The 23,331-nt window shown below is 33.3% G+C and overlaps 1 protein-coding gene across 2 annotated transcripts in view; it reads right to left on the reverse strand.

Moving 5' to 3' along the window:
• Positions 1-23,331, reverse strand: part of LOC149800010 (uncharacterized) — a 137,838-nt gene continuing 114,507 nt past the window's right edge. For both annotated transcript variants that reach the window (XM_089959537.1, XM_089959538.1), the window contains exons 22-26: positions 18,453-18,529; positions 15,878-15,998; positions 13,453-13,629; positions 11,111-11,203; positions 1-9,345 (exon numbers count right to left, since the gene is read on the reverse strand). In XM_089959537.1, the coding sequence (XP_089815663.1) occupies positions 9,134-9,345; positions 11,111-11,203; positions 13,453-13,629; positions 15,878-15,998; positions 18,453-18,529 (680 nt within the window). In that variant the 3' untranslated portion in view covers positions 1-9,133. The remainder of the gene's footprint in view (positions 9,346-11,110; positions 11,204-13,452; positions 13,630-15,877; positions 15,999-18,452; positions 18,530-23,331) is intronic.

Raw genomic sequence — 23,331 nt, forward strand, 5'->3', positions numbered from 1 at the left:
TCAGTAAAACAGTTTTTAATCAGCATTTCATAACTATCGAATGAACAAGTCAATTAAAAATGTGCAGAAATTTAACAATGGTACAATTAATGAAAATTCTACAAAAAAAACTATAACAAATATGCATCTTTCAAGCTGTTCTGCATATGATTATGTAAATATAAACTGAATTAAATGTCTGCTGTAACTGTCATAAAAATAATGAATTCCCCATCATTGATTCATAATGTTATGCTGTGAAAAGAACTTTGTTTTTGTTTTAAAGTTCTGGCTCTGTTAGAATTAAACGTTGGGTATTTTGGGTTAGAAGGCACTTGCAATAATTAAATATATATGGTGGGGAAATTGTAAGTATTCAATTAGGTCTGAAGGGGTGGCAGAGGTAGAGTAATTCAAGGTCAAAAATGACCTCACCCAACCCTCTACATTATATGACCCTCATTTATCTGATGATAAGCCTATGCTTTATAGCTCCACCCCCAATAAGTTTATTATAGGAGAAACAGTCAAATTCTGAAATGTCCTAACTTGAGGTAATGGGATAAAGCATATTTTGTCAATGCCGTCTTAGAGTGTGTTCAACAATAAGCACTGTAAAAACCATAAAAATGATATACTCAAATAATCTGAACACATCTCTTGGCAAATGAAATACTGCTTAAAGCACAACACCTTTTTACAGAGACTCTAAGTGTAGTGAGACATATTGCCATAAGTTGGTCATATCTATAGCTTGCTCTTTTGCAAATTAAGACATGCAACTGATTTCAAAATAACAATTTTTTTTCAGGAAAATAAAAGCAGAACTTTGTAAATTGACAGTTTGATCTATAAATTTGTAAAATTCTACTGCTAATAACAAATATGGTTTCTGTAACAGTTTAAATATGATTTCCACATCAACAGGCTATAAATTTGGCTTCTATAACAATAGATTAGGGTTGGATACAATTTTGGAAGTCTCAGGTTTAATATCTGCTGGCTCAGAAAGCCAATGAATTTTCCTTAAGTACATTTAAAAACTTCTTTTGTGCAGTTTAAAAACTGTTTTTTTGAGCCTTTGCAGCAAAATATTGAAATGATTTGAGTGTAATTAATTTCAATTGCAACAAATACAAATTTACAGCTGGATGGTTCTGACAGCAAAAACATATTTCTCCCCATCCCATCTCATGTCACCCTCTAAGTTTTGAAAACTGGGTCATGGTAACCAGAATCTATTCAAACTTGTAGTGCATTTGCATATCAAATATTAAATTTATCCCAATTTGTTAAAAGAGCATTGGAAATAGTCATCTGACATTCCTTTTCTAAACTCAAAATGTAAAGCTATGGCCTGTTTCGTCAAGGTCACAATAACCTGATCTGGTCTTAAGACCATCTCACTATCTAAATAATTATCATTTAAGTCGTGATTATTTCAATAGTTGCCAAGATACCTTGCTTCAGAACTTAGTATGACAGACATACAGATAGAAGGACAGCACAAAGGCAAAGACACCCTCCCACCTCATGGGTGGTGACAAAATTCATAAATTTTTATATTATCTAACATAATACAATGATGTTTTGTTCAATATACAACTTATGAAACTTCAATTTTATGACAAGTTATATAAATATATCATACACACGTGTGTTTGTGTTCCTGATGCAGGCATGATAGTAAATAAATATATCATTACAGGAGTAAGTACTATAAGGCTTCTGTTTGGTCCAAAAATTCAAAATCATCAAAAACAACATTGACACAAAAACACCGAAGCAAAAAATGTATCATAATTTTAAGAACTTAAAATTACAATTGATTTTTAAAAATTATCTGATATGGCTTCATTGGGATATGCTCATGATGTCATATTTTGCTATAAAATGGTCATTTTGTGCTAAAATTTGAGCTTTTTTAAGAACAAATTATAGAGTGGTCCACACGTGGCAACAAATTTAGTATTTTTACAGAATATAAAGGTATGCAAAAATGATCTTTTACTAGATTCTTGTTTTGGTTGCTGTATGTGAAAATGATAAAAGTTTAAGTCTCTCCATTTATTGGTACCTTGCATCTCTACAACAGTCAAGTACATCTAACTAATGTTTCTGCTACAATGAACACATAAAACAATTTTGACATACACAATTTTTCTAAGATGGTCTGAAGGAGAATTGAATGACAATATAAATAATAATACGGTGTATCTTTATCCTTGCCAAGATCATTTTAAATAGCATAATATTGTTTTAATTCATTCTGTCAACTATATTCTACCTTTGTATGAATCCACAATCTTGAACTCTGACAAAACTCTTCAGAATGTGAAACGATACTATACATGCAAGCTATGAATGTACTGAAATCAGCAATGAACAAATTTAAAATGCAATGTGTTAGTATTATTATTCATTGTGTCCCAGTTGATGAAATTCTTAAGTAAACCACTTCACACTATCCTTTGCTGAAAATTAGATTTCAGTCTCCAGCTGACAATAAAATGGAAAAAATAAAACTGAATGTAGTAGTTACCAATGAAGTATTTAGTGAAGAAAGTGGTTATATATCAGTGTTATGAATTTTAATCTACTTGTAGTTCACAGACATATATATATATATTTTTTAGGGGAAAAGAGAATTTTTAGGACATAACTGACCTTACCCAAAAGAACCAAACACATCAATTAGCCATCTAATAATTTGCCTCTCATGATTTTAAAAACTCTACAATGTGTAAGAGGTACAGTGCATGATATGATTGCTTCCAACTACCACTAAATTATAAATCAGCAATTCTCGGCTCCTAGGAAGCATGATTTCTTTTCTTTATCGATTTATAGACATACAAATAAGTTTTCTTGTGTGTTTTCTGTCTGACAGTAATTTAAATTTGTTCCTCTTGCACTATTTATTTAATCTTGTCATTCTATCTCTTTCCATCTATCCAAAGATTTGTGTTAATATAAAAATAACCATGAAAGCAAGCAATTTGTTTTTAAATATCTAAATACTGCTATTTCACACTGGTCGATTACATTTGTCATTATCTAGTTCATTATTGTTTATCATGTGGTTGTATAAGAGAGTGAGAGAGAAAAGCAATAAAGGTGGCCATATAGAGAAAAAGAAAACTGAAGGGGATGTAACTTTTTGGGGTCTTTTACATCAATGCAAGTGTTCAGTTGCTGGATTTGTAATGTTATATACCTGTGTTCTTTTATATTGTAAATTAAAATGTATATGTGTGTTGTATACAATCTTGTGGATTCTAAAAGTCAGGAGAGATGGTCTACCTTAGATTTTTAAATCAAATTATAAGTGAACAGTTTGGTTAATGACCTCTGATTACTGGCAGAAAAGTTTCATTTTTCCGGAGTAAACAATTTTTTAAAAATTATTGCTGACTCCAGACTCTTTTTGTCTGCATACATGTGTGTGCACATATTCGGCCTGGTACATGCACATGTGAATGTATATAAATTCTTCTTAGGCATAAACTCCATGTAAAACATTTCAGACATTTTTCACACCAGAGATTTTGCCTATTTTTCTGTATAATTGTTTGTTCTAACATTAATACATAAATGGTTTACATCTTTTCAGGTTTCATTCTATGTTTACATGCCTACATGTTACCAATGTCAACTTGAAATTCAATGCCATATGACCTTGTTTATTTTAAGTACAATGTTAAGGATTACAAACTTCATAAAGAATAAATCCTGTGGTATATATATCTGGATATTCATAATGGACCACATTTAATGTACATGTCATTTGATATAAAAAATTAAAACACTGAGGAAATTAATGCAATAATATGGCATAATTTTCTACAAAAATAAAATCTAGAGCCATTTCACAATTATATGAACCACTGAATATACAGGTGTTTAAAGGACAAATACTATATATCTAGAGAAAATTTATTAGATAACATTGAATTCTAAATGGTGTGTCACAGTAATGATGTCATGATAAGCTCACAGGTAGAGAGGAGCACTGCGCACTGGGACAAGTACATTTGTATTAATTTGTCTTACTGTAGTTTTTGTTTTTTCAAACCATCAATTCTGGAGACCCATTTGGTATATAATAAAAAAAAAAAAAAAACAGTGCCTATTCACTCATCGCTATGACAATTTATGTATCAAAACTGATATCCTTGGTCGGTGAAGTAATACAACTGCTATATATGTTGAACAAGTGCCTCACATGCTGTATAGTATAGTTACTGTACTTTCTCATAAAACTGATGGAACTGTATCATATTTAAGATCAATCATCATCATAAGGAATATTTTTGTGTGAATTATTGATAACATAAACTAAACTTTCCCCCTGAAAAATGCATAAACCGCTTTCGTTGCTGACGTTTTGAGCATTTTTAATTCTTCTCTATACAGTATGAACATCTATCTGGCTATTATTAATGTACAAAGTGTATGCACCACATTTACTTGTGTGAAAATGATCAACAACTACATCAATTGCCTTTTCTGGGGCAATTCTGGCAAGAATGACAGAAAATCAGAGCAAAGCATGTACATGATCCAACAGTTTTCAATGAAAACAAAAACAGGTGTCAGACGTAATCATGAATCTAATAGAGATATGTACATCAAATTTATACAGTGTTTCAAAAGAAAAGTCAACATTTATAAATCTTATAACTGACTCTTATGCACACTTCATGCAAATGCACAATCTATGATGAATATATTTTTTTAACCAATATGCATGATAGAAGCAATTTACCCTGCATATTTATAATGCATGAAAATAGGCACCACAATGGAGAAGAAAACCCTAGGCTATTTAATTGTCAATTTCCTTTATTAAAAGTAGTCCGGGTTACAAATCAAATACATATTTAAGGAAGAGAAAATTGCTTATTTTGTCTAAAGTTTCATGTTGTTGTAGGGTTTAATGCCATTTTTCAGCACACGATAGGCTATACATGGCAGCCAGTATTAATGGTGGAGGAAGCACCCGGGAAAGAACCACCGACCCACGAGAAGCTACTGGCAAGCTTTCTCACATACCCACATTAACTGAATCCGAGACTCGAAACCACGCAGAGGTGAGATGGCAGTGATCCGTAACGGAGAGCACTTTAGACCACTTGCCCCCCCCCCTCCCCGCCCCAAGTTTCATCTGATTATAGGCCAAAACTTATTCTTACAGTACCTACCCCTTTGTTAATGACAAATACTTAAAATTATTTCTACACTAAAAACATAGTTTACTACATCAAAATTAAATAAAAACAAGTAAAAGCAACTTTTTAAAAACCAGAAACACTTTTTGTTAGTCTCCTAGATTTAAACATCTAGGGATTACACATCTCTACACAAAAATGTGATACAGAAAATATTTGCATGCACTGAGTGTAAAACAAAAATATTTCATTCAATGGATGAAAATAGTTGTTGTTAGGGCTGTCCATTAAAATATACATAGAGCCCAGGGAAGGCACTTTTAAAGTGGGGTAGACAGCCACGGATGCAATTTATAATTTTCTTATCATTTTAATATGAACCTGTAAAAATCAAAGTACCCTGGCATATAAATTTTTTTAAACTGACTTCCCTGTGTGCCATGTGTGTTTAAATGGAACGGAACAGCTCTTATCCATGTTGCTATTTACTTGGACCAAACACAATTTTCTTTTTATTTTATACTCAGATGTGTTGCTTAACTATTAACTAGTTGTCTCATTTTCTTATGGTAACATGTATGCTCTGCTGCATTTGTGTATTTCACACAGAACATGCAAATAGTATCACAATTCTCTTCCCTAATTCAAGATCTAAATGCAGATACTTGATAAACAAAAGAAATTCAAAACAAAAATAAACATCACAGTGGAAGTTGTACATGATGTTTTATTTGATAAGTCAACATAGTACCACTGCATCAAGCAGATGACAATATTGCTGATGAAATTCTTTGGTCATACTACGAAGTCAAATGAACAAAAGTACTTGAGTGAAAAATGTAAAATCGATAATACACTCCAGTGAATTATGAAAATTATTTCTCTTCAAAACTCTACTAATTTACAGATCAGCATAAAATAAAATGTAATACCGTATCTTTATGGCATGCTTACCAGTGAGTAATACAAAAATTACAAATTCAACATCATCAAAATGGCCATGAATTTTACATTTGTAACAAAAGTGTCCAAGTCATATACATTACACTGAAACGTCAATATAAAAAAGTAACACATTAAATGCACCTGAACTGAATGGGTGAATGCATAGATTAAATGCAGAGTATTTAAACAGCTTTAGCAAAATGGTATAAATATTTTGTTTAGACTAGTGCCAACAGCTCTGATGTGAACCTTCATGCTTCAAATTTTAATGGCTCAAGTTTTTAAGATACAACTAGTCTACAAATAGCTGTGCCTGAGACTCAGTTTGATGTGGATAGAGGTGAGATGTCAGTGATTTGTAAGGGCGAGTGTCTTTGACCACTCAGCCATTCTGGTCCCTAGTAATACATGAGTCATGTTTTAACAAAGTGCACTGGTAGAGCTGTAATGCAATACTTCACATTTTTATCAAACAATCAAATCTAAACAATAAATGTCACCAATTCATTGTTTGAAACATGTTTCATACAATCCTCTTTTCTGCCAGATGACATACAGAAGTTTGTAATCTAATCGTTATGTCTTGCATATTATCTGGCTGGTAGTTAATTCTGATGCCTTGCATATCATGCTGGCAGTTATTTCTGATGTCTTGCATATCCTGCTGGCAGTTATTTCTGATGTCTTGCATATCCTGCTAGCAGAAATTCTGAAATCTTGCATAACCTACTGGCAGTTAATTCTGATGCCTTGCATATCCTGCTAGTAGTTAATCCTGATGTTTTTATTTAGGTATAATCATCAGCGGTAGTTTATTTTAACAAAAATAACTTTCTCATGTTAATCAGGGGGGTCAAGCTGACATGATTGCTTTTATGATACATGTACTTTAGTATGCTTTCATAAAAAAGAGTAACAACCAAACATTACAAGCATTTCAGTGATTTAGATAAATCAATCTATGTTTAAATTATGGCTAGCTTATATAAAAGTTTGACTGAATGGAAAATCTGAACCTGAAAGCAGCAATCATAATGGCACAATTTGGGCTTAAAAATAGCAATGATTCTGGCAAAATCAGAACTTAATGGAATAAACAAATGACAGAAGTCCAATTCTTGTGAAAACGATAAATACGTTTAAGAATAAGTTCAAGGAATAGTAAGCAATTTGCCCATGTTAACAAATATACCCATGCTCCTTTGGAATCTTGATGTTCTACCCCCATCATGGGGACAAGTTTTATAGCAAAAAGACAGTGCATAACTATTCCAAAAACAGTGAAATCAACTTGCATGTCTTCTGATGATAGATTTATTATGTACAAAATCTAACAGCAATCCAAGGAAAACTTGGAGACAGGTTATATTAACAAAGATTCTGTCATATATACTTCATCCATCAATAAGTTAAAAAGGGCAATTAACTCTTACAAATGTGTTGGGATTACAAAGATTTGCCAGTATGACCATCTTTAGGTGACAACCATAGTATGAAAAGTTTCACAGCAATTCCCCAAATATGTAAGATGACAGTTGTGGTCATAAGACTATATCTTACACTTTCAACCCTATCATTCAGGACAAAGAAATAACAATGGAACAATAAAATGGGTCAAATACATCTAGTAATTACTGAATCCTAAAAGTAATTCTGATACTGCTATCTAATTTTATGACCATATGAAAGCTCTGGTGATATCTGCATCTCCAAATATATTAAAAGTTAAAAGCTTACCATTTTTGCAAGGCTTGACATGCATGTTGTTGTTGTTGTTGTTGTGGGGTTTAACGCCATTTTTCAGCACATGATAGGCTATACATGGCGGCCAGTATTAATGGTGGAGGAAGAACCCGGGAAAACACCGGAAAGAACCACCGACCCACGAGAAGCTACTGACAAGCTTTCTCACATACCCACATTGGCTGAATCCTAGACTCGAACCGCCGCAGACAGAGGTGAGATGGCAGTGATCCGTAACGAAGAGCGCTTTAGACCACTCGGCCACTCGGGGCCCCTGACATGCATGTAGACATTTTGTAACAGAATTATTACAGAAAACAAGAAAACAAAATAACTCAATGTACAATAAAAAATAAATTAACTCATTTGGTCAAATCATGGTCTATTCCTCATGTTAAATGGACAGAAGTCATTTTGTTTATTTTTACCATACCATTGGGTTCTCAAAAATTACTTGTTTGCAATAAAAAAAAACACCGGTGAAAGATGAAAAAGTTAAAAGATTTGTACATCTAGAAATAAAAATCCATGTGCTACTATCAGCTAACCTTTCAGTTAATAGCTCAAGTCTTTAAACAATGTTTTCATTTAGATATAAAATGTAAATTACTTGCATGTTTTGATGAAAGAAAATGTATTCCTATATACCCAAAATGAATTATTCAATGGCAAGCCTTGAAGTGAGCAATTTCTAAAAAATTAACTTGTATGGCTTGCTTTGCAAATTCCCATGCTTTTATTACAGATTTATTATGCATTACATTCCTCCCAATCCACAACTAAGGGGTATTAATCCACAGACAAGACCCTGGGGTAATAATTCGCATATTAAACCCAGTGGTCATAGCCTACAGACATGACTAATCCACAGACAAGACCCAGGGATCATACACCAAAATCTAATATAATTATAATGTGTCTTCTTGTTATGACTGCATGCAGAATGTGGCAACATAATAATTACAAATGTCTCTGATACTGAGCATGTTTTTACAAGTAGCCTTGATTTCACCCCTGCCCCCTTTTCAAAAGGGCCTCGGATGAGAAAACTAAGATTAATACATTAACACCTCTGCACATGGTTAACCTATGGACAAAGTCACAAGATTACTACAAAGTTTCATGAATTCATGAAGAGCAGTTTAGGAACTGATGTTAAAACAGATGCATGGATGAATGGGTGGACAGGCAAAGATTATGACAGCTCTGATGCTTAAACTTCAAGGACAATAAACATGTATCTCGTGTTATTCTTCGATTATCATGTGACAATGAAATTTTAGATTGACCATCAATCATGTGGTTTTCTTGGGCAGAAATGGAGAACAGTTCATATTAAATTTGGCACACAGAAGTTTTCGAGTCTCTTCCATTTTTGTGATGATTGCATCTGGAAGTGTTTGAGGATGGCTGCAATACCAAGTATGCAGTGAACAGATTATCCTTGGAGTCTGGGGTGAAATAACCAATATGGTGTCGATGCAATTTGTCTGTACCATCTCATCAGCTGAAACAAACAAAAATAGTCATATAATGTGATGACAGTGTTGTGATGTGATTTGGATTTTTAACGTAGCTTTAACAATTTTTCAGTCATATTGCTACGATCTCTGCAATGTGGCAATTTATAGTGATGTCTACCACTGGGGCATCATGCCGCAGACATGTAGCATGATGTCCTGCCCAGTCATATTATCCTGACACCAGGCCGACCAGTCCTACACACTAACCTCTTAATGCTGAATGCCAAGCAAGGCAGCTGTTAGTACCATTTCTGTAAGTCTTTGGTATGACTCGGCCATGGATTGAACCCATGACTTCTCATATCCAAGGCGGATGCTCTAACCACTAGGCCACCGGAATGTGATGACAGATTGAGGTCTATATTGTTTGCTAGAAATCATAAGGCAAATGCAGAGACCAAGATCTGTGAGTGGAATGTGATCATTGATCAGGGTCTGTATGGTTTGCTTCAAATCTTGGTATAAACACCCAATTACACAGAAATATTTTAATGTGAACTCATTATAGAAACTATACGACGATGTACCACCCAAGAGAATCTAGGATTCGAAGAGGTAATTCGGTTTATATAACCAATTTTGACCACACATTTTATGGCTTTTGCATATTTTTACCTTTTTATTGTTTTATATGTACCGCTTACAGAATTTTTACATCTTTACCATTTATATTTTATCTTCCTGTATCTCAAGTTTACGTTCAATTGGAAGTATTTGGATTCCTAACATCTTTGTACAAGTCTTCATTTTTTCAAATCTTAAATCTTCTTATATAATTGATTCCACATAGTCATAATTGTGTAAAGTGCCATTAAATAGTAATTTATACACAACAAAACACAGATCCAGTTAAAGTTTTTATTTATAATTATACTGTTTGCCAAAGGAGGACTATCTGCTGCTACTTATGAAACTGTTTTGTTCATTCTGTCAGTGAGTGATTCAGCGGTTACTGAATGGCACAACGTGGTTGTACAGAGGTCACAGCTGGTCTGTGAAACTCCCTGACAGAATGTTATGGATAACCCTTGAGTAAAGTTTCTTCAGTGGAGACCGAAGGAGCCCAGCGAAGACTGGGCTGTCCAACGAAGGTTGGGATGAAAGCGGCAGCTGTGTGGACTTCACTCAATGGGTTAGATTGAATACACCATATAGTGCTGACATTAGATTCTTGGGTGAATAAACAATGGAATGAAGTGAATGCCCAAAGAAAACATATGTGCAGCAGATGTTGTCCCCATGTTAATGCGGACTATTTGCCAGAATGGTAGTGAGTGGGTCGCCTATTGCTGTGTATAAACTATGCTTAAGTAAGCACTTAAGCGATAACATAAAGTAAAAGTACAAAATCATTAGATGGAGTTAAAATGATAAAACTTTAAGGATATTCTTAACTTTCACTCCTCTACTTACATTCTAATTCCAAACACAAAAATATAATCCAGATTTATCACATCTAAATTTGTGGTGTCTCATAGCTTGAGCTTTAGTTTCTTGCTCAAGAAATTTTAAGAATACATGGCCTAGGTCTATGATATTTGTAGTTTTGCTTGCATTGTAAACTTGACATGGTTGTTTGATGTATTTGGAAAAAGTTTTTGGATTTAAACCAAATTATGTGCTTCATAAATAATTTCTAATTATATTGTGTACTCTGACATTCTATTACATATTTCTCTATTATTTAATTGGAAATAGCAGTGACAAACTTTTTTCAAAAAACAAAAAAGAAAAGGAAATTATACTCACAAGGTTCTTTTGACAGGATGGGTAACAGCCAATTTCTCAGAATCTGTGTTACATCTCTCATCTTTGGAGAGTTTGTTTTCACAATAAGCGTACCTTGAAGGAAAATACAAAATTTCATGCTTTTAATTGTGCACATTTTCATACAACAGATACAGATTTTGAAGTGCTGACCATAGGGGCTGTTGATCTTTTCAATAGGATATACAGCTAAATGGATTATTGATAAAATAAATTTTCATTTGAAGCGGGGGAACCCCTTCTTTTGACCCCATATTTTATTTAACCAGTAAAAACTTTCAACACTGAGCTAAATCCAAAAAACGTTAACACTGACCTTAGTCTAGGATATGTATAGAGTACATGGACACTAAAGTGATCACAATGTTGGGCTTCAACCAATGTAATATGGGCAAAACCAAATGTACAATTACACTATCTCATACCTACAGAAGTGGACATTATAAAATGTAAAAACTGTCAACATGTCGCATGAATTCACTTTACTTATTTATAACATGAAAAAACAAACCAGCCATGACTTGCTAACACAATGCAACTGTTATGACCATATTTACCGTACATCTTGGGATTCTGTATTTGTTTTGTTGGGACACAATAAATTAATTTTTTTGTGCACTGTATGTTTTGGGACACCTTGTTTTTCTTTTGAGTGATAAGGTGTGGATGCCGTTTCAATCAATAAAAAAATACATGTCAGAAAATGCACTCCAACTGAAATTTTATTTTAAAATATATAAATCTGTGTACTTGAAATAAGACAATAAGACTCTTTAATCCACTGCAGCATCATCTCATCAACACCACCTTTCTCCTGCACACGTATAATCCATATGTTTTTGAGGTTTCTCATGCTGTGAAAAATTATTATTGGGGACAACACATCTCCTGAAGTGGAAACTGCAAGGACTAAATCAGGTTCTTTTTTAAAAAATGGTACCAGTTGTGCTAATTCACACACTTTAAACCCCCATCTTATTGTCCAAGTATGAGAAGAAGTACACTAACATTTCATCCATGTCATATTTTTGGCAAAATGATCTTCTCTTCATGAATTCATCAAATGATATTATTTTCTCCAAATCTTCTGGGCTACGCTGGGTTGTGCATGAAGCACTTTCCTGTGTCGCTTTAAAAGTATTCCACTTTAAAAGTATTTTCAAAATTCCTGTGAATACCGATGAAAAGGAACCAAAGTTAGGTTCTAAATGTTGGCGGACTTTTTTTTATTAAAAAATATTAAAATCAGCACACTTGAAGGAATCCAAAGTCAGCTTCCGAGGTTGGCTTGCTTTGTAATAAAATAACCTTCGTACTGATATCCATTAAAAACAATTGGCATAAAAGTATCCAAAATTCAGCTTCTGAGGTTGGCTTGCTTTGTAATATCTTTGATGTCCAATCGAGATCAATCAGTGAGTTTACTGCTCACAGCCAGTTGTGTTTATTCACCTTTCAGGCTTCTGTTTGGCATTTGTAGTTATAATTAATACAAACGGGCATTGATGTCTACAGGTAAATAGTTTACTCAACAATAACTTGCTTTAATAATAATAACTGTAACCAAAGCAAGCGAAAAGATTGTCATTTGCACTCAAGTGAATATATTTTCAAATAATGAATTTTATTTGTGAGATACTGTATAGTTAACCTGGATCTAATTCAGTCTTGGTTACGTTGCACCGTACAACATGTCATGTGTGAATGGCAGACATCTTCAAGCAATCAGTTGATTATTTACCTCTCATTTGCGATTTTGTTGGATCCAGTTTTCAGTTGGATAACATATTCAAACCTCTGCATACAAATAAACACAATTTATTTATCTATGTTCACATCCACAAACAATATGTTGTGTTTTATCAAACATTAGCAATACTCACTACAGTATGGATGCCTATACTACATATATGGAGTTTGTGGATATATTTCTTAAATGCTCATAATGAAAAACAAGAGGGATAAATGATTACAATATAAGGTTAGTTTCTTTCATTTTATTATCAGAAAAGTGTTTTGTTTATCTATTTTACTGCAATGTCCAAGTGGGGAGTTGTGTGTGCAAATTCAATACAAATTTACTGTGTGTTTTAAGTCTTGGGACACATTAACTAGGTGAAAAAAAGTTTCACCATACATTCTGGGACAGGAAATCAAATTATTATTTTATCATGTCCCAATATATATGATAGATATAGTATAAGCTAAACAATTTAATGACCTCAATGAATTTATACCAGCAGGGTAATGAATATACAAGGTAAATGCATAAATAGATTACATAACAATCAGATTATAGTGTATCTGATGACTCTCACTCTTACCTGTTAACCTCAAGATGCAACAAACATAGCCTATTGGCAGACCACATTTGCCCCCCTTTGCTTGCCATTTGTTGGACAATGTCTGGAGGCCGATTCTCACAAATTCATCTTTTATGAACATCCAGCCTTGAGTCTTACAGAGTAACTCAATACCTTTTTCTAGTTCAAAAACTCTCTCTGAAATAAAAAGCAGGAAATAAAAGAATAATAAGTTAGGACAAACTAAAGAAAAATGTTCAACTTTAACTTGTGTTTTAAAAGCTATTCCGCCAGAAAGCACATTATGATAAATAACATAATAAAGAATGTATCTACCATAAATCTTTTAACTAATATCTGTTTGGAATATTTTTCTGTACCTGTACCAACTGTCTACTTTGGATGCCTCTTTTTTGTTGGAGAGAGAATACTGAAGTTGATTCTCTCTATACACTGATCCAATTCTTTTGTTTTTGCCATCAATGTTTTGCTGTATAATATTAAATTTAGAAACTACTAATTTCTACCAATATGTATATATCTAGTCCTTTTATTATAAAAAAAAAACTTAAACATGTACACGTTATTAAATAAAGTTAAACTTGTCTTGAGCAACCTCTGCTTGAAGCAACCACCTGCCACTTATGACTACAACTGTAATACAGGAATCACTTTTATTATATAAATGCATTTTTTCAAGTGAACACCCATAGAAAGTGTCAAGCTACCATGAGTTTTAGCCAAAATAATCGATTCAATTGTTATGAATGACCACATTACAAAAAGAGAGATTAACACCACTGACCATTATTTCATCCTTTGTAAGCATGATAGCTTTGGAGGGTCTGACAGTAAAGTGCAGATTAATCTAAACACCACCACTAAGAATGACCACATTGCAAGAATGGAGATAAACACATTGACCTTTTATTTAATCCTTTGAAAGCACAACCACTTAGAAAGGTTTGTTCTAAACAAAACAAAAGTAGAGTCTGGATACCAGTTTTTTTAAATAAAAACCTACAGATCATTCAGGTAACATGGTAGGCTTTATACTAGACTAAAGTACACATCACAAACTGCCACTGTATTGCCAAAGTCAAGTAAATCTGCATTATGATTAGCCATTCCTTCTTCAAAGTGAACAGTCAAGGATGTACATAGTTAATTCAACAGTTTATATGGTTATTTATCTCTGGTAAAAACTGCACAACCCCATTAATGTTATAATTAGAAACCATCTTAAATGGCTTCATTCTAGTTGTTGAATATTTTACTGGTATTTGGATTCCATTCATAATGCCTGGGATGAATGAGGTCTCTCTTTAACAAATGATTAATGCTCCCCAGATATTCCTGTCATTGTAAAAGTTCATGTTAATGTTAAAGTTATTAAAACCCTCACAATAGGTCATCATCTGTTCATTATAGTGTGGCATTTATCCGCTTTGTTCATCGAGTTAATCTATGCTGTTGGTGACTTAAGCCTTTGGTTCTTGTCTCTCAATAAATTTATTTTGTTTCTGGATGGGTTCATTCTGTTTGTTACTTTTTCATTCACTGACACATATATATATATTCCATATTTACACAAAGCCTAAGCAAAAAGCTCATTCATACACAGGGATGGACATGTGAAGTTAATTTTTCAATTCCTATACTAATACAAATACTCCTCATTTTCAAAAATAATGTAAATGTTTTATGGCATATAAATCTTCACTGATGTATAAAATTATTCAGAGATGAAATTACTGCAATATGTTAACAAGACCTATGAATATCGCATAAAATGCATGTACAGTAGTAGTAGGTATTTTTCTTTCTTAAGCCCTGTTAAATACTGATATTGAAACCAGATTGTCTCGCACAAACTTGTCATTAGAGATCACCTGACTTGAGAGATTGCTCTTTGTTGGCAGAATGGGTGGTCTCTCAAGAGCGGTTTTCCTGTATTTACTTGTTCCATTTGAAAATCAGTCTGATGAATTCTCTTAGTTCATCCAACCACTTATACTCCCGTATAACTTGAGACCAAATGCAAACTGAAAATATCTAGACCTGCTGTTGCATAATGCATGGGCAGATCTAGGTGATTGGTAGAATTAATCAATATAACAAATAAAATACACTGATCTGCCAGGGCATAATGCATGGGCAGATCTAGGACTACGTAGATTGCTAGAATTAATCAATATACACAATAAAATACACTGATCTGCCAGGGCATTATACATGAGCAGATCTATGTCTATGCAGATTGCTAGAATTAACCAATATAACAAATAAAACACACTGATCTGTCAGGGCGTTATGAAATGGCAGATCATGATCTATTACATTCTCTGCATTAGGATTTTGACTTTTAAATAAGGATATACATTAATTTAATGACACATACATTAGTTTAATGACACTGGATTATTATGATATACACTGCACTAACCACGACTTGGATGGTCTACAGCAGTGTATGCTTGCAACTGTTCCAGGAGGGTTTTCAATAATTTCTGTGCTGTTTCTGGGTTTGCTGACCAGCCACATAGCTTCTGCATGCATACTATAATCTGAAAAAAGATAAAACAGATTGTTCTTAGAATAAATAAAGAGATTTAATATATATATATATATATATATATATATATATATATATATATATATATACATACATACATACATACATGAATTGATAACACATATAACCCTAAAAGAAATCAGCACTGCATCTTCCATGCTTCCATGATACAGATTTATCACTCAAAGAAACTTTATGTATACTGACGAGTGGATAAAGTAAGCTTGGATGAAAATAAAGGCTGTAAATACCACATGATTTACGGATTTCAGCTGGTTACAGCTTGGGTATAATGTAAAAAGACTTACAATTACTGCTAAAGATGGTAGCAAGATCAAGAAGCTAAATGGCATTGTAATTCCATTTTGTTTCTTCATCAACTTAAAAATTCTGGTTTCAACTATCATGAAGGCTTATGTTCAAGTTTTCAGCTAAACAGTATGCCTTTCTTACCATTTTTGATGAAAATAACTTTCATTTCATATATTATGCTTAGCAAATAACACAAGTATTCAACTCAATTCACAAAATCTCATTTATAGCTGGTTTCTAAAAATTGACCTTCCAAGAAAGAATTGCAGAAATAATTTGTGCGTGAACTGAGGAAGGAAACAAGTTAAATTAATAAAGATCATATGAAAAGAAAGTCACCAATTTTCGTAATACACTAGTCATTTTTAAAACTATTACTATCACACAGTATTAATGAAAAGTTTTAAGTAACATGAATAAAATATATCAATATCCTGTTCAGTAGGTGATGAAAATCTTAAACTGTTTATATATGATATGCTTGCATTCTAGTAAAATTACCCAATGTAATTCAAATCTCGATTTAGGAAACCTAAGCCTCAAGTTAGCTTGAAATGTTGCAGAGAATAGTAACTGAGAAAGTCAGAATTGAAAAGCCTATTTATTCTTTCATACCAGTCCACAGGGTGGAAGCTGCTGACCAGCATTTCATGAACAATAATTAATGGAAATGTGTAACTTACAGAAGTCTTTTAGCTTATTTATGTCTTGAATTGAAATGTGTAACTTACAGAAGTCTTTAGCTTATCTATGTCATGAATGGAAATGTGTAACTTACAGAGATCATTAGCTTATTTATGTCATGAATGGAAATGTGTAACTTACAGAGATCATTAGCTTATTTATGTCATGAATGGAAATGTGTAACTTACAGAGGTCATTAGCTTATATATGTCATGAATGGAAATGAGTAACTTACAGAGGTCATTAGCTTATCTATGTCAGGTAATTATTGGGCATCACCTGACTCATATGGTCTGTTAACCAACTTCTACCCATACCAATGATGTCTCCAATGTCAAAGCTGTTATTAAATGGAAGGTGAACATAGTATGGGAAAACTATCACTGAACAGAGAACAAAATAGTTGTCATATCACTGAATGGTTTGGTATTAAAGTTATCAAGCAACCATTATATTCAAGGCCCCTATTTCTATGGATCCATGGTCAGAAGATACAGGCTAGTAAATGCCTGTAAATGGGTGTCAAAATTAGGACTTTTCAACAAGCATTTGTCAGTGTAGTTTTTTAGAGACTCAAGACTATACAATACCCTAGTTATGCCATCAGTTGCAAAACATCCTTATGTCACTGCCTAAAGTGCTGGTAGATAAGGGTTTACCCTGATCAATATACTTGTAAATTCATGCAAACAGCACAATTTCTGATCTTCTTGAACATTATGGGATGGAAGAGAGAGGTATGTAGTGTTCACAACGGAACACAACATCTATGCATTATCATGATAGATTAGGCCTCTCATCTGTAGTTGAGTAATGTGTAATTAGTAGTAGTGCAATTATGGTTTGGTGTGCTAGTTTTAAATGCCTTTTCTGCACATTATTGGCTATATATATATGCCTTGGAAATGGGAGCCATATGCCTTTCACAAGGACACAGTAAGGCAGTTGACCCAGGTGGGCCTTCAGGGGTACTGAGGATATGTCTGACTGGATTAAGGGTCTGATACTGTTTCAGCTGAGCTACCATGGCTAAAACATCCTGGCCTTGCATTCTCAAACTGAGCTACCATGGCTGATAAAACATCTTGGCATTGCATTCTCAAACTGAGCTACCATGGCTGATAAAACATCCTGGCCCTGCATTCTCAAACTTAGCTACCATGGCTGATAAAACATCCTGGCCTTGCATTCTCAAACTTATTAAGCACAAAACTCCAGAACATGATCCACTTCCAAATTACAAATGACATTTTGAGTAAATCTACATCCTGGAAATTTGGCTAAAATGATCCTGAAAGTTTTATGATTTTGACTTTAACTCCAGTTACATATTGTCAAATGACTTGTGCAAAAGTTTCTTGATTAGAAAGTTTTGACTATGCAGGTTCTGGGTCTTTGATGTATATCACTCTATTACTGGATGTGCATTATACATTAATAATTACAGTACCTTGGTATTCTTTTCAGAGGGACTGGACTGTAGTGACTGGGTCAGTACAAACTCTACCACATGAACCATTCCAAAATCTGTAAAAAGAAAGACAATCTGTTTTTTGTTTCCACCATTTTAACTAACCCTGTACTACTGCTGCTGTTTTATGCATGGTTCCGATGCTTTTCTAAAGATAAATTTCCTGGTCATTTCCAGGGTTTTTCCAGGTTGAAATTACTTTTTTCAAGGTTCACATATGACCATTACTGAATGGAACTAAAGAACATTTTAGACTAAAAAACATGCATTTTCTAAATCTAAAGATGATTCTCTTTCAAGACTCTACACAAACATCAAAGTCAGAAAAGACGATCATGTAAAAATCCTCAAAATGTATCACACGAAACAAGTTTGAATATATTCCAATAAACTCTAACTTTATTTTACTGCATTATGTTACTAAGTGAGAACAACATAATGAACATAAATTATGTTTTGTTTACTTTCAAACGTTTAATTCTAAAAAAATTCTATAGCAATATATATATATATATATATATATATATATATATATATATATATATATATATATATATGCATTTCATAGAAAGTAACATTTCCTATTACATTAAAAAAAAATATATAAATGCAAATAATCAGAATCTTGCCTTGTAATGAAAAGAGTTTAACCCTGAATTTATCTGTGCCAATACAATCCCCAAATAGATTTTTCAAACAACCTGATCTCCTTAAGACAATCTGGTTAAAAATCCATAATTTAAAAACATTTTCAAAAGGATTGATTTAAAGTTTGACAAAATACCTTTAAAATTATACACTGTTGTATAAACAAGGACTGAATTTTCTGTAAAATCCACCTGTCTTCTTGTAATTCATTAAACCAGTCCACAAACATGTATTGATACAAGAGCTCATATCGTTTTTAAATATATACAATGCTGTCGGGCATTTCTGTGCACCTAAGGTTTCTGTCTCCAATACTAAGGTAAAATGCATACTGAATTTGACCGACTGACGAAAATAAAATAAGTAATGCATACCATTTGAAAACAGGCAATTGTCACCACAATATTATGTTAAAAATAATATTACTTTTGGACACACAGGATACCACCAACGTGTTTGTATGATGACATGTCGGCCAATTCTGCACACAGCTTTGAAAAGATATAATGTTTATCCATTTGGCTATAGAAATGAAATACATTACTTTGGACTGTTTCTGTCAGCAGTTCAGTTGAGTAATTTGATCAGGTTTATAGCTAGTTTTACAAAACTCAACAATACCAATAAATGGCAAATGACATTAAGCCTTCTAAACCGATCTTGTAAAAAATTAGTAAAATTCGATATTTTATTTAACAAAATGAGCTATTATGTGGAAGAGAAACAACAATGAATAGGTGTAATGTGTTTACTACATCTTGTTTATTGGGAAAAAATACTAAAAAATTTAAAAACAGACTATACACCAGGAAATTTTGTGAGAATCCAGTTCTAATGGCAAGCTGACATGTTGGGCAGCAGATGATTTTGTATGTGTGGGACAACTTCATGCAAAATTGGAAACTTTGATTAAGATGCATAATTTTTTTAAGGTATACATTTCCATCTTTTATAAAATGTAGTTATTTGTATGATTTTACAGGTTCAAGCACAGGAGTCTGACGTTTTATCAATAAAGTATGGCGATATCTCTGACAACATGAAATCACCTTATTGGTAATATAAATGAACACAAAGAGTGCAAGCATGACCACAACCCTCCGCTCAATTTGACTTTTCTCACGCGTCTTTAATCGCTTCAGAATCGCAAGAAGACTGAAAAACTACATATATATAATGAAAAGACAGTGACGTACCAATGCATCACTCCTGGACGACCATCGCATGAATCCAATCTGGCGAATTCACCTTTATTTTCACCATTATTTTCTCAGAAATGGCAAGTATTTTAATCATTATGTCATTAATCTGCAGTCAAACAAGATGAAACTACGGCATAGATGAAACATGACCCAGTACTCGCCATTTGCATTACTAGTCACATAACTTCATAAATCTCAAATGAGGACATCGGAAGTCCAATATTCATGTGATATCAACAACAAACTCCTTTATAATGTTGTTGTACAGAAATTCAATTATATTAAATGAAAGTCAGATAATTTTTGTAAAAATCAGCAATCTGGCCAGTCTGATTTATCAAGCACAGATCACATCATATCAATGTGCTGGTCATGTGATACAACAATACTCCAAAAGTTGTTCTCTGAATATATAAATATGGAGAATTTTGTGTTCTTTCACTAATTTGTACTTTTATTAAAACCAGCATACAACTTTCATTTAATATTTTTTTTATTTTTTTTCTCTACAACATTTAAAAAGGTCGTTTGTTAGATATGTGTACAGTACTCATGCAACTAGCTTTGCAAATCGCGAGCACAAGGTCACATTTCATCAACGACGTAGAGTTTTATCTTGTCTTTCAGCAGATTAAAGACATATCATCTTACCACTAACAATTTCTGAAAAATAAGTAATTTTCATGTCAATCTCATGCATGCCTCATTCGATCTAGCAACGTTTAAAGATTGCTAGGCCGTCCGGTAAGCGGCTATGCTTTGCCACCACCATGCTGCCCTCTTGTGATGCTAGTTTGGTTTTCATACCCTCCATGTAAGGAAAGATACGGATATCTAGCTGACTTTGAAAATAAAAGTCTACTAGATGAATCTAATCCACTGGGCATTTCGATTGACTCAGCATATCTGTTTATGGCAAGCAATCAAATAATCCATACGGCACCCTCCGAATAGTCTGGTTAGAACTCAATAAATTTAACTCATGATCAATTTAGCTACGACTCAATTACGTGATTTTTTCGGGTTTCAAGTGGTGGCAGAAAATTCTCGGGTTTTTCCCCAACTTTCATAAACATTTGTGAAATTCCAAAACTTTTCACGGTTGAGAAAAAAATTATTATTTCTCCCGACTTTTTTCCGATAGCATGGGAACCCTGTTTATGAAGCTTTTTCTTTTGCAAATACTCAATTCATAAACCTGTCCTTTCATTAAATTTTTGTTCAGTAAATATGAAAGTACCTGTGGCCACCCACCATCAATTCTGTGTTCAATAGTATCCTTCTAGGGCAGATTCACTTTAACATGACTGGTATATTAATACAAAAACTGCCAAATTCATCCCTTTTACCAGTAAGTGGTTTAATATAAAGAAATCCTGCAAATATCCCATGATTTTTAAATTCCACACTGAGAGAGAAAAAAAAACAATGGTTTCATAGCCTTAGTGCCTGATCTTATAACCTATGAAATGTATCAGAATGGGTACCAGACTAAAACCAATTAAACACTGACAAGCTCACTTCCTTTGTAAACACTACACATCAAATGTGCTGTTTGCAAATTGCCAATAAAGGAATAATTTGTTCCAAAAAGTGCTAAATTTCACCATACTCAGTCCAGAGCCAAAGTGAAAGCAATTGTCTAAGGGCAAGGAGGGTAAAGACATTGACTGAGCAATGAATGGATAATTGAAAGGTGAAACGTCACTCAATCATGAAATTTTACCGTGACCATGGGTATGGCTGAGTTACCCTCCAAGAGATGAATCTAAATGTTAAATTTCATGACTAAATATGAAATGAGGTCCAAGATAATAATATGCAAGAAACAAATAGCTGAAACTGCAAAAAGTCATTTAAGAGAGAAAATTACGTCACATTGGTCTAAAGTGCAATTATTCACATTGATGTGCATCAGCATTGCCATAAGTGCACGTTAGACTAGGTCTAAGATATTGAGAATAAACCCAATGATAATACAGAAACTAACAGAAAATGAAAAATAGGTGACAGTTACCTAAATTAGGTATGGCTGAGTTACTCTCCATTAGATGTGTCAATATACCAATTACCTCATGTGAAAAAGGAGCCAAGATATTGAGGGCAAAATGAAAACATAATGAACAAATGAACAAGCATATGAATGAGCAAGCATGCAAAATGATATTGTCTGCACATAGTTATTAATGTCATGAGACCAGTAACTGCCCAAGACGGAATAAGAGGCAGTAAAATGGTTTGATGTGTGCAATTTGCTGCTTTGGTCAGGGAATTAGCACACTAACATGATTTTGAATTCCTTGCCATAGCAAAAGATAGGGCCTTCTTCAAAGGAGGTAAAACTTTTAATCATACATTTAAGGATAGTCAACCATAAATGATTGTCAGTAGATACTTGGGTTTCAATATCAGTGTAGTAATTTATGCAATGAATTTGCTTGTTTTAATGCTTTACATACTTTATTCTTACCATTTTAAAACATCATACTAAATATGATGACCCTCCCTCAAATGTGGTTCAGGTTACAAAGCAATGTTAAATGGATGGATGCTCAGGCACACAAATTAATGGATAAACAGATGAACAGACAAATCTTACTGCAATATAAAGTTCATTTTTTTAAAACAGCAAGCATCCATCCACATTTCTTTCAGCATGCTTAAATATTTATCAGATTTCAGTAGAAACTGGGTGACACAATTACAATTCTGGTAGCCATTTCCAATATTAGGTCATCATGTCCGAATAGTCTGGTAGCAACAGATAATGACAGAAATAATCAATTGAGTAGGGAATTTATCATGTAAGGTGAAAGTTTTAATTAAGGCAAATCGAAGAGTAATTATAAAATGCACAGGTTCTTTTTTTCAGTGACAAGAAATAGTACACTAGGTTTTGTCTGACAAATAATAACAGTCGTCATCTGTTTCGAACTCATTCCAGCCACAGAATTGTGCTGTCTGGATTTCTCTAAACCACCTCTCTACACACTGTCTTAAATTCACTG

The sequence above is a fragment of the Sinohyriopsis cumingii genome, chromosome 5, assembly GCF_028554795.1.
Source record: "Sinohyriopsis cumingii isolate HCF-2022 chromosome 5, ASM2855479v2, whole genome shotgun sequence".
Lineage (NCBI taxonomy): Eukaryota > Metazoa > Mollusca > Bivalvia > Unionida > Unionidae > Sinohyriopsis > Sinohyriopsis cumingii.